This window comes from Mus pahari, chromosome 15, assembly GCF_900095145.1.
Source record: "Mus pahari chromosome 15, PAHARI_EIJ_v1.1, whole genome shotgun sequence".
NCBI classification, from domain to species: Eukaryota; Metazoa; Chordata; class Mammalia; order Rodentia; family Muridae; genus Mus; species Mus pahari.
Window position 1 is genome coordinate 47,592,146 of NC_034604.1, and position 12,794 is coordinate 47,604,939.

The 12,794-nt window shown below is 45.9% G+C and overlaps 1 protein-coding gene across 1 annotated transcript; it reads right to left on the minus strand.

The window, feature by feature from the left end:
• Nucleotides 1-435: 435 nt before the first annotated feature.
• Ppic (peptidylprolyl isomerase C) lies at nucleotides 436-12,516 on the minus strand. Its single transcript, XM_021214727.2, has 5 exons — nucleotides 12,321-12,516; nucleotides 6,069-6,182; nucleotides 5,558-5,651; nucleotides 3,709-3,893; nucleotides 436-1,188 (listed from the first exon to the last, which is right to left on the minus strand). Exons 1-5 carry the CDS (start codon nucleotides 12,435-12,437, stop codon nucleotides 1,060-1,062), a joined length of 639 nt encoding a protein of 212 aa, XP_021070386.1. The 5' UTR covers nucleotides 12,438-12,516; the 3' UTR covers nucleotides 436-1,059.
• Between the last annotated feature and the right edge of the window lie 278 nt (nucleotides 12,517-12,794).

A 12,794-nucleotide genomic window follows, 5' to 3' on the forward strand; every position in this document is an offset into this window, starting at 1 on the left:
ATCCTGGATATCAGATATTATTTACATTACAATTCATAATAGTAGCAAAATTATAGTTGTGAAGTAGTGATGAAAATGATTTTATGGCTGGGGAACTGCGTTCAAGGGTCACAGCATTAGGAAGCTTGAGAACTGGGCTACATGTTGAGGGAAATTTGGCGAATGATCAGCATGTATGTTTGGTTGTAGATTCTGTGCCTCTCCATCTCTGGTGCTCTTTCAAAGGATGCAGGGTCAATTTCTAGCACACACACAGAAGTTCACAACTGTCTGTAAATCCAGTACCAGGCCAGGGGTTGGGGTGTTGGGGAGGGTCTGGTGACTCTTGCCGACTTTATGGGCACTTTACACACATGGTGCACAGTCTTACATGCAAACAAAACATCCATCACATAAAAATTAAAAGAAATAAAATAAAAGTCTTGCAAAAACAAGTCCATTGATTTAAAAAGTATTTAATATAAAAGAACATCCAAGCCCCAGAATGCTCATGATATACAGCATATGATACTACTCAAATTTCCCTTTACCTGAACAAGATTTATTTGAACAGAAAATGCTAACCTTCATTATAGTCACCTTCCTCAAACAAACCCTCCAGTCATCCAAATGGAGATCACAAGGAACCGTGTGAAACTAAAACCGTGTTTGTAAAAATAAATAGCCAATGAAAAGTTTTTTGATTTGAAAATAGCACCACTAGAAAAGAAGGATATGTCATTCAATTTCAAGTCCCAGAGCAGGACTTTGATTGATTTTTATTGTTGTTACTTATGTGTTTTTGAACACAGACAAGGCTAGCCTCAAACTTACTGTTAGCCCAGGCTGGCCTTGAACCCCCGATCCTCTTGCCTGCACTTCCCAAATACTGGAATGACAGGTGTTTGTTGAGACATCTGGCTGTGTGGTTGATTTTTTTAAATTGTTATTGCAATCTAGACTGGAAAGTTAAACGAGAAACTTTTTTAACTATGCCTTTTAAGTAACTAAAAGACAGCTGGTGGATCGCAGAAGTGCACATGGGCCAGCCAGTGTGTTTCCTGTCTTCCGCCATTTCTGTCACCAGTCAGGGACCTCAACCACAAAGGGTGTTTTCACATCTATCTTGCCACTGTTGACGATGGTGCAGTCGGTGAGTGGGCGGTCATGGTTATCCGTTGCTTGAAGTTCAATGGAATGTACCACAGTCTGGGAAGAGAAAAACAGACCTGTGGCTCATCCTGAGTCAGCAGCTGTGAGGAGTCACAGAAATAGCCAGTCCAGTTTCAGAAGAACAAGTGGGAGGGAGATGTTTGTTGTTATTGCTCTTTTGAGACAGGGCCTTGCATATCAGGCTGGCCTAAAACTCACTACATCGCTAAAGATAGTCCTGCTTCCACCTCCCAAATGCTGGGGTGGCTGTTATGCACCACCGCACTGGTTTAAGTGACATGGCTGATCAACCTCTACATTTCCTGTATGCTCAGTAAGCACCCTACCAATGGGGATACAGCCCCAGCCCCGGGACATAACTTTTATCATTATAAAAGCCATAAAATCGAGCTGAGGAGCCAGGGTTGGAGTGTTGTTCTTTGTGTGTCAACCTGACACAAACTAGTAACCTGGGCAAAGGGAACATCCACTGAGGAACTGCCTCTATCATGTCTGTGAGACATTCTCTTCACTATTGATTGACATGGAAGGGCCCAGCTCACTACAGGGCCACTTTTGAGCAGGTGATCCTGGATGCTATGCGAAAGCAGGCTGAACAAGCCATGTAGAGCAAGCCAGTCAGCAACATTCCTTTCCTCCATGGCCTCTGCTTCAGCTCTTGCCTCCAGGTTCCTGCCTTGAGTACCTACCCTGACATATGTGGATGATGGGATGTAACCTAGAAGCCAGTTAAATCCTATGCTGGCTAGTTTTATGTCAACTCAATACAAGCTAGAGTTACTGCAGAGCTTCAACTGAGAAAAGGCTTCCGTAAGAATGGGCTATAGGCTAGCCTGTAAGGCTTTTCTTAATTAATGATTGATGGGGGAGGGTCCAGCCCATTGTGGATGGTGCTATCCCTAAGCTGGTCTTGGGCATATATATATATATATATATATATATATATATATATATATAATCTTTTTTATTTTTTAGTGAATAAGTAGCAATGTAGACCTTGATCATCTTAATATTGTTTCTGATTATTATAACATGTGGTTTTAGGTATAATTTAATATGTGAACCATGTTACATGAGTTCAGGATTTTTTGTTTGATTGTTATTTATTATTGAGACAAATCTTGGTTTTAGCTTAGGCTGATTTAGAACTTTCTGTATAACATAGCTGGTCTTGAAATCACAGTGCTTCTGTCTCTGCCTCTTCAGTACTGGGGTTACAGTTATGTGCAACCACACTGGGCTATATTTTATTTTATATTTTATTTTAGAGACAAGATATCACTATGTATTTCTGTCTAGCCTGGGACTCACTATGCAGACCGGGCTGGCCTTAAATCCAGAGATTTGTTTGCCTCTGTCTCCTGAGTGTGTTAGGATTTGAAGTTGTGCACTACCATTAGGCTAATATTTTAATTGTGGTAAGAAAAACATAACAAATAGTTGTTATCAGTCTATTTTTAAGGACTATTGTGTAGTGATATCCTCCACATCAAAACATTTCTATTCTAGAGGAGGCCTAAAGACTCAGGGGTAAACAATTCACAAATCGCAGAAAGTCCCTGAAATTTACAAGATTCACAAGTCACCTCTCCCAAGTTATACAAGGAATAACGACTGTTATAGGCAGAGGAAACTCTCAGGGCAGTTAAACTGCTGGCAGACCATGCAGAAAGGTTGTAGCTTTTTTGAGTAGTCACCCATGTTAGCATGGGCTTTTAAGTGACATAGTCATCTTTGAGTCATTTGTGCTACTGTAAGTAAACCCTCACCTAGACTCCTATAAGAAACCCCAGTAAACACACTGTTTTGCCAAGTTGTATTTCAGTAGAGTCACTCCACTGATCTGTTATCAGTGCTCTATCTAGGGTGAATAGATATTTGTCCATGTCTTCCCAAGAAAAGTCACAAAATGAGTATATAGCTCAGTAATGTTTACATGCATGCAACCAGAAGTGTTGTCAACTTGCAAAACTAAACTCTGTATTCATTGATTACTTCCTTTATCCCTAACAACTGTCAATATTATTTCCATCTCTATGAATTGACTACTCTAAATACCTCATGTAATTAAACTCATACACTTTTTGTCTTTTGTGACTGGTAAGATTTCAAAATGTTTGTAAATAGATGATACTTAGATAGATAGGTAGATAGATATATCATATACTTAATATATACTATACATACATAGATCATACATTATATATATATATATATATATATATATATATATATATATATCCATGTCATAGCATGCATTCAAATGTTCTGATGTTTTAATACCAAATAATACTTCATTGAATGCATATTTAGTTCTTGGTTTATTTGGTTATGTTTCTTAAATTAACTGAATTACATGACTTCTTCCATATCTGCTTTAATGCCTTTAGCAGTTAAAATACTATCCCATATATAATTTGTTCACCTTCAAAAACTCTATGCATCATATAATGGGTATCTAAGAACACATTTGAAGGTTCAATGAATCACTGATTTATTAATTGTAAATATTAAGCTTTGTAAGACAGAGAGGAAAAAAGAGATATTTCAAATTACCATCCCATCCAGGACTTTTCCAAATACAACGTGTTTGCCATCCAACCAGGTGGTCTTGGTCAAGGTGATGAAGAACTGGGATCCGTTGGTGTCTGGTCCAGCATTGGCCATGCTGACCCAGCCAATGCCATAGTGCTTCAGCTTGAAGTTCTCATCAGGAAAAGTCTCACCATAGATGCTCATCCCTGGGTGAGGCAGAAGAGGGGATGACAGCAGATGTAAAAGCGAACTCTTCAGAGAAACGTGAGTCTTTCTTCATGTCATCAGAATCCCACAGGTGACAGGACAGAGGATGGGCAAAGGCAAGAAGTGAAGGCATACAACAAAACTGACCCCCGAAGGAAAGAGATGCCAGAGTCTGAACCAAACCAGAGAAGACCTTAACATGACATGGGATGAAAGTCCCCAGGGCCTCAAGCAAGAATTTGACCAAATGGGTCAGCGATTTCATTTTGAAGGGAAGAAGGCCTCTGAAAGCAAGGTAGAAAGGTGTCTGAGCTATCCTGGTGGCTCTCCCTCTGCCATATCCTCAGGTCCCTTTGGTCCCTAGGTCACTTGCATCTTGGCACCCAACCAGATAACCAAGCACTGAGCACATACATTGGTTTAACCCCACATAGATCTCACAGAGCCGGCCTTCTCAGTCCTGGTTTTTGCTGGGAGAGTTGCAGAACCCTAGCAAAGCAGAACTGCAACATCTGGCTCTCTGACTAAACCACTGTTCTTTCTTGCCTCAGCACCAAGAGTAGCAGCTAGTCTGTAAGTGACAGGTGTGACTCCAGAGCCCGTAGGACACAGGATGATCAAAACTAGGAACACCTGTGTCCTGGAGTCCTAGCAAATTAGCAGCCACAGCGGGAGCCCTTTCCCCACAGCAGCAGTGTGACCTGTGAGAAACACCAATCCCATGTGCCAGGACCCCCCAAGGGCCTGTCCTGTCCACCTCTCCTGCCTGTCTGCCAACCTCAAACCCTGGCTCAACTAGAAATACCAGTAGAAAACAAATCCAAGAAGTTCAGAGCTGTTAGTCTAGGACAAGGGAGGTGACCTGCAGGATGACTCTGCTCAGAGAGATCTAAGCTAAATGGTCCAAAATGTCCTCTCTTCCAAACTCAGAAAAATTTAATCTAAGATCCACCAACCCACCCCCACACATGCACGCACACTGAACAGGGAAGGTAAAGAAGAGAATAAAAACAGAAGTGAGGGCAAGGTAAAGCTGCCCACAGATTCTGCTGGACTGCAGTCAGAAAGTGGATACCAGAGGGCGGGCACGGGTGCCAGAGCCAGCTGCGGTCCCCTGAGGTCATGTGTGGCTGCAGCAGCTAGGGTTGCTTCTGTGCATGGTTCCCTGCAAACCTCATCCCCAAGAAACCAGCGTGCATTTCTCTTCTCCACCCTGCACTTCATATCCTGCACCACTTTTTAAATAAGATATATTTATTTATTTTATGTATGTATGAGTACACTGTAGCTGTCTTCAGACACACCAGAAGAGGGCATCGGATCCCATTACAGATGGTTGTGAGCCATCGTGTGGTTGCTGGGAATTGAACTCAGGACACCTCTGGAAGAGCAGTCAGTGCTCTTAAACACTGAGCCATCTCTCCAGCCCTCTCCGACCCCTGTGCCTCTTTCGTAAGCCCTTTTTCTTGATGTGTGGTGCTAGAGATGGAGCCCAAGGCCTTGTGCATGCTGGGCAAGTGCTTTACCACTGAGCTACTCCCCCTAGCCCTTTGTAGTTTCACAAGAACCATAACTCAGTCTTCAAAGTGTCCACGGCCTCAGCTCTAATGCTTCGGTGGCAGCTTGGCAAAACGGGAAGGGAGAAAGGCAAAGACCGCGTCACCTCCAGTGCCGTCTCTAGCTGTGAAGTCCCCTCCTTGAATCATGAAGTCCTTGATGACGCGGTGGAAGATGCTTCCCTTGTACCCGTAGCCTTTCTAAAGAGACGGGTTTGAGTGAATGCACAGAGGAAACAACCCACATTAAAAGATGAACAGTGTTTACCGGAAAGTGAGAAAAATGGAACAAAATGGCTACAGAACCTGACTAGGTTCTAGCAGTTATGTACCGGAGAAAGTCTATCATGAACTGGCCAAAATAATTGAAGTATAGGAATCAACTATTAATAGGAATAAGTAGAAAATGAGCAGACTGTATTTTCACTTGATGTTTTCCTCTCCGTTTCTAGAAGCCCTAGACATGAGTGCTTAAACAATTATAAGAAAACAAGCGTCTAATATGTCGTACAATCATCTGACATATTAATTCTCCTTTCTCCAGAGGACAGCTTTGTATCTTGTCTTAAGGAAGATTCATACTTGTTCTCGGTTAAAGGAAATAAGGCTGGGACAGACCTCTCCAGTTGCCAGAGCCACGAAGTTTTCCACCGTCTTGGGTACAACATTTCCAAAGAGGCCAATCACAATTCTACCCACATCTTTGTCTCCGATCCTCACATCAAAGAAGACCTGTGGGTAATGGAGATACACAGCAGAAAAGTCACCACATGAAAGAGACAGAAAGCTGAGCTAAATCAAAGTTAAATCGGAAAATTGGCCCCTCCAGGAAAGCCTGCCCTTCAGTGTTTCCTGAGAGTCAGGAAGCATGAGAACAGTCAGAGTTGCAGAAACAACACGGTAGGGACTGTTCATTCACGAGTATTCATTCAACAAACATTTACTGAGCACTACCTATGGGGGAAGTGGTGGACCAGGTACTTGAGTTTGAAGCTTGATTCAGTGTGGCCAGAGTGAGTTTATAAAGTCTTCGATACATGACTCCCACCAAGCCCTGGAGAACACCACCGCCCTGCTTCTCCCCGCTTTCCTGCTCTGTGGATGGAGAGGGGAGCAGAGAGTATCGCTCTTTAAAGAAGCAACTCTCTTTACCACTGGCAGGAGGGGGAAAAAAACATGTGGAGAAGATCCGTCAGACTCGTGATGAATTCTCAGTAGACGTCTGCGGTCAAGGGAGTGGCCAGCGACCAGGAAGCACAAGAGCAGGCCTTGGGAAGATGTGCCACTCAGACCCAAGAGCAGCAGGACCCAAGGTCCCCAGCAGAACAGCCAAGCTGTGCTTGGCTTCTCACAAAGACCCTATAGATCCAGGTCCTATAAACTTCACCACTGGATTCAGGGGTACTGTTCCCACTGTCACCCAAGTAGAACTTGTTCATTCTCTGTCATCTTAGAACAAAAGAAAGGTAACATGGCTGGAAATACGAGTCACATTTTTTTCCCCCAGATTAAACCTTAAAAGTTCTCTTGGCTTTTCTTTTTGGGAACTTTTTCACCTGGAATGAAATTATCCACATTTTGCTTCACAAATTGCTATGTTCTGACGATTCGGAGACAGAAGACTTGAAAAGGCCACAGAGTCAAAGGGCATTCTATTAGTGAGTTTAGATTATACGAACCAATTTACTGTTTGAATGGGGGGGGGAAGACGTTCAAGGGATGGCTTTAAAAGATATAAGAAGGGTTGTCAAAGAAAAAAAGATGCCTTGCAATCTAGAAAAATCACTAGGTAAAGACTGTCAAACTCAGCTCAAGGCACGCGCTTCTGCCAATATCTCTGAACGCATGTCACGAGCTGATGTGATATTTAGTGCTTCCTATGGCATTTCCACTTCCATGTGGCCAAAACGGCCACTGTTTTATTATCATTTGTGTACAAGAGCTTTACTGGAAGCATGGAAGACTTGGCTCTTTGTGTGAGGCGTGGCAGAAGAGAAGACCCACCAGTGTGTCTTGGGGACAAAAGGCTGCCTCAGCACATGTGAGTCTGGCAAGGAAAAGTGTTTTCTCCACAGGGTTTCGGTGCCCAGATGAGAAAGGAATGTGCTTTGCACCAAGAGAACAAGCCCTGCCAGTGAGCCAGGGGTGTATTTTCAGCAGCGTAAGAAAACCAGGGGTGTAATTTTAAAGAGACAGCCTGTAAGCTAAAGGTTTGCAAAGCCTTCCTGACTTGGAAAATAAGGGAGTAAATTCTTAGAAAGCAACAAAAGAAGGCAGCTGAAGTAGATGAAGAAAAAGAACCTGCCACCCCCCAGCATCCTCTGCAAAAAAAAAAAAAAAGAAAAAAAAAGAAAAAACAAAAACTCATTTGTGCACACAGCCCAGCTTACCTATCTCTGAAATTTTTCTCCCAATTGCCACCCCCTTCAGCTCCATGAGGACAGTCTAAAGAATCGCACCAGAATGTTCCCAATGCTAATGGAAATGACAAAGTCCAATCTCGTTTAGCCAACGAATAGTTACTAAATACCTGCACACAAAGCAATGTCCCTGAGCGAACCATCCTAAGGCTAAGAGGTAGCATAAGGTGGGCTGTGTGGGAGGCAGAGACAGGGATCTGTGTGAGGTCATGGCCAGCAAGTTACAGGTGTCAAATTAAAAGCACAAAGAAAAGCAAGCAATAACCACAGTTGGTACAAGACAGCATGTGAGCTGTGCCCAAGAACACAGTCTATGAAGTCCCAGAGGGCAAGAAGGGTTGGGAGAGGGCACCCTGGAGGAGTGGGAGACAGGCCTAAAAGGGGGACAACAGGCCCAGGGACAAGAGTGGGCATATTTATACAGGACTTCCTGAAGCCAAGGCAGCCAGGTGGGACCCATGCTCTGGGCACTGAGCATCAGGGCAGCCTTTTTCATGGCTGGAGCAGGGAGCTGTTGCCAGTTCCAAATGCGATGCTTGGAGGTTCCTGCTCTGCCAGGCAACAGAAAGGAGGGAAGCAAACGAGGCTCTGGGAATGGGCCTCATGTGGAGCCCAAGGAGAATCTGAGGAGTCCACACCAGCTGAAGAACGAGGTTCTCGAACTGGGGAGCTGACTGAGATGATAGTGTCTCCATCTACTTCACCACCTCCAGTAATTAATCTCCCACCCCAACTTGAGCAAAGCAAGTGGTCTGTTATTACTAAGTCAGAGGAGGAATGTGAAGGGTAAGTGATGGGTGGATGCTTCTCAACTAGGAGGGTGAGCTTTAGAATTCAGTCCAAGGTCCCCTCTTGTTAATCTGTAATCTCTCATCTTAGCAGTGAGTACCTAGGGAATGGCAACAGTCCTTTCTGATTCCCAGATCTCAGCACCATGCCAACAGGAAGCGGACAACAGGAGGGGAGGTAGGTGTCAGGTAAACCCTTCCTTCCATGAGACTTGCCTCTGATTTTGCTGAAGCCCCTTGAGAACACAGTCCAAGGTGGACAGGGAAGGACTACAAAGCTCCTATACCCATGAAATAGAAAACACACTTACAAATGATGGTTTTTTTGTTTTTTGTTTTTTTTAATGGGAAGCTGGACTTCAAAGGCAAATCAGAGGTATTTGCATCATGGTAAAGGATGGAGTCCATGGGGAGGATGGGAGTGGGCTCCCTGGAAAAGACGGTCTTTGGTTCTACACCATACTTAGTGGGTAGACATCTCTAACACCCTCCTTCTCATAGCCAGAGGCTGCCTCTGAAAGTTATTTGAAAATTACAGGGCACTGAAGGTTTGAGGAGGTAGAGAGGAGAGATGTGGGGTTCAAAAGCCTGAGCAAATGGATCCTGTACTATGTGTCTGTTGTCAGATTCATCAAAGAAGACACTGGGTTTGAGGTGATTAAACTCAATTCCTCTACTAATTGGCCATGGGACTTTCAGTTAAGTTAGAATTGAGCTAGATTCCTCACTTGTAAGATGAGTGACTGTTGCTTCCAAACTAAGGTTGTCATACTGGGATTCAGGGACAAACAACATGGTACTAAAAACTAAACCCTTAACCTGCTTTTATTATATTTAATCTGCCCAAAATCCATATTATATTCAGAGAGATACACAGCGTCCAAATATACACATAATACTGGAAACTTATCATTTCTATTTACTCTCCACGGAAGAAGAAACAGAATCTCACACAATAGGTAACTTGCCCAAAGTCACCTGACCACCACCTCATCCTGGCATGACAAACATGTTGATTTTTATGTGCTCTGTGCTGGCTTATGTATGGAACCTATGGCATTTACTCAAGAATGGATACTGAGTCTGTGACCCAGAGCATCAATAGGGTGGGACCCTGCAAGACAGAAACAGAGGCAGGATCCCCACTGTGTGTGTGGCAGAGCAGCACCTCCCACCCCCCCCCACCCCGCTTCTTATTTAAAGATTCCTAGCTTTAACTGAAGTCACAGTGAAAGAAAGGACTGTGGGCGAGAGTCAAAGGCAGCTGACCTACATCTCCGTTTTAATGTCTCTATTTTCCACCATATTGAATTGTTGTAACACATTGGTTAAGTAACTCAAGAGTCCTTCCAAAGCAGATCTGTGAGAGGCTCACCTAGACCTCTGGCTGTCAGAACATAGAAAGCTTGGTAAAAAAGAAGAAACTATGTTGCCAGCTCTGAGGGCGGAGCCCAGGTCTCAGCAGGTCTCTAGTCTTAGTCAGGATGCCCCACCCCTTCCCCTGCAGCCACAGCCTTTGCTTTCTAAGATCTTCGTCATCCTCAGGCTGCACCAGAGACCACAAAGACTGTCGTTGACTTGCTCTGAGTTGATTTCTATCAATACAGTTTAAAAGCTCTCTGGGTCAAACACTTCCAGCATAACTGGGAACATAGATTAACCCATTGTTAACCTGAAATTCCCATCTACTTGGGCATCAGACGCTATCTAACTACCCTGTCCCCCCTTTCAGGTAAGCTGTCAGTGAGTCCTGTTAGTTATGCTTCCAATTCCAATATCTACTTCAAATTCCTGTTCCTCATTCCCACGCTTTCCACCCCTATCCAACCCACCATCTGGCATCTGGCACGGAGCCCTGAATGGCCTCTCAATTCACCCTCCAAGGTGACCACAGGAATGTCTTAAGAGCATATATGAAATTAAGTCATTTCCATGTGCAGACCCCTCCAGCTACTTTACCTCAAAGCAATGGTTCTCAACCTATAGGTTGCAACCCCCTTATCACAGATCTATCAGCTATCCTGCAGATCAAATGTTAACATCACAACTTATAACAGTAGCAAAATTACAGCTGTGAAATAGCAATGAAGATAATTTTATGGGTTGGGGGGAGGTCACTACACCACGAGGAACTAGGTTAAAGAGTCATAGACTTAGGAAGGTGGAACACTGCCTTAGAGTGACACCCGAGCCCTAAGAACCATGCCCTCAATGGCCACACTCCTAGCAAAGCCTTTCAAGGCTGTTCAGAGCCTTTCTGTTCCTCACTCATCCAACCTCATCCCGGGCCATTCTGCCCTCAGTCCTGCCCCGCAGACAAGCTGTCCTTTAGGCATGTCCTGCGACAAGAATGGCTTTCCCACCTGGAGACCTTTGCACAAGTATTCCCTTTGGCACGCAAGCCTCTCCCAGGTTGGCTTTCCCCTCATCAGTCAGGTGTTTTAAAATGGCTCCCCGTGCCATATCAGGCTCTTTCCTTTGCTAGCTCATAGTGGTATGAACTTTATGTTTATGGTTTTTATCTGAAATAGTAGCCGCAGACCAGACGTGCTTTAGCTCTGTGCCTTGCACAACTCAAGTTTTTCAGTTTAGATACCCAAAGGACCAAGGGCTGCCTGAGGATGGATCGTGTTGGCTCACAGGTCTCAGGATGGTGGCTAGATAGGCAGGCTCACTTCCCTCTCCTTGCTGGCTTTTTGGCTGAGCCTGTCATGGAGGACTTGGACCTTCTACTAGTCCTGAGCTGTCATTTCCAGTGGCACCCTGGACTGGTCATCAAGACCACTTTCTGCCGTTTCCACCCCATTCCCAGACGGCTAGATTGTTTTCTAGCCTTGGAAGTCATCCTTACCCACCACAGTAGTCCATCCCACCACCACCACCCCCACCACCACTTCCTTTTCTTTTGATCCTCTGGTAAAACAGACTGAAATGGAATTTCAGCAGAGGAAACTGTAGTGACTGAGTTCCTGGGGATTCCCCCACATGCCTCCCTTAAGAGTCAGAGTGTTGCCTTCTCAAGCTGCCTCGGGCTCAACCCAGGCCCAGCCACAAGGTTTTAAACTGTACCCTTTCCTCTTGGAGGGTGACAGTTCCTAAACAGAAGAGGACAGTTCTCATCTGAGCACTCCTTGAGGACCCAGGCTCTGGCCAGTGGGTGATGTCCTAAGCAGGCAGCTGGGCCTCCACTCCTCAGCCTGTACCCTCCCTCTACATTCTTCCCGCTTTGTTCCACATCCAGGCCACGCCAAGGAAGTACTCCAGCAACCTCCCTTCTAGAAGGCCCTGCGGCCACAGTGAGCTAGTCCCAGCTCCCAAGCTGCTCACATCTTTACACGCCCGGGTGACTATTCAGGACAACCGGCGCTGGGGTTGGCGAGAGTTAGCCCTGTAGCCTTGGGAGCGCACCATTCACTGACATCTCCTCCCGCCTGCCGCGTGGCCACCTCTAAGCCCCCCCAGTCCCAGACAGTCTCAAGTCGCAGTTAGTCAGTCCCTCCTCCAGCTCCCACCCCCAACTCCCTGCAGCCCCAGTCAGTACCCCACAAGTCCCCGCCAGTCCCCTCTCCCGCCCTGCTTCAGGAGCCCCTTCTCCCCAACCCTGCCACTGCGCCCGAGTGCCTGGCCCGCCGGAGGACAAGTTTCTGTAGCCGCTGGATCACCTTGTCCGTCACCGAGGGACCTCGCTTTCGGACGCCCGAGGACCCCGAAGAAGATACCAGGGCTCCAAGGCCCAGGCAGAGCACCGCGGGCAGCAGCAGACGAGGACCCGGGCTCATGGTGCGCGGTGGAAGTGGCGAAGAAGGCACGGGCGCAACCTTAGACTCCCGGACTGTGGCCAGACCCTTAGCCGCCTGCGCCTGCGCAGTCCCGGTAGGGAGAGTGGTGGATCCGGGCAGGGCGGGGACCTGGGGCGCGCTCCTCCCAAGTTCAAAACCGTGGCCGGAATTGGGGGCTCAGAGGGAGCCGCACGGTGTGGGAGGCGCAAAGCAGAGTAAGCCTGATGGGGTGCGCAGAGAGCAGAATACTGACAAGGCTCCTTTGGGACCTGGATGTCCTGGGCACCTCTCCGACCTCCGGGGAGTTCTGGGCGTGTTGCATCGTTTCTCGAGATGACTACCTTTCTGCTTTTTGGG

What these genes read in the sequence shown, in the direction of transcription:
- Ppic (XM_021214727.2), bottom strand. Translation starts at nt 12,437, where the DNA reads ATGAGCCCGGGTCCTCGTCTGCTGCTGCCCGCGGTGCTCTGCCTGGGC. An exon ending in GTCCCTCGGTGACGGACAAG is followed by an intron (nt 6,183 to 12,320) that starts GTGATCCAGCGG and finishes CATTACCCACAG; the next exon opens with GTCTTCTTTGATGTGAGGAT. An exon ending in TGGCTCTGGCAACTGGAGAG is followed by an intron (nt 5,652 to 6,068) that starts GTCTGTCCCAGC and finishes CCGTCTCTTTAG; the next exon opens with AAAGGCTACGGGTACAAGGG.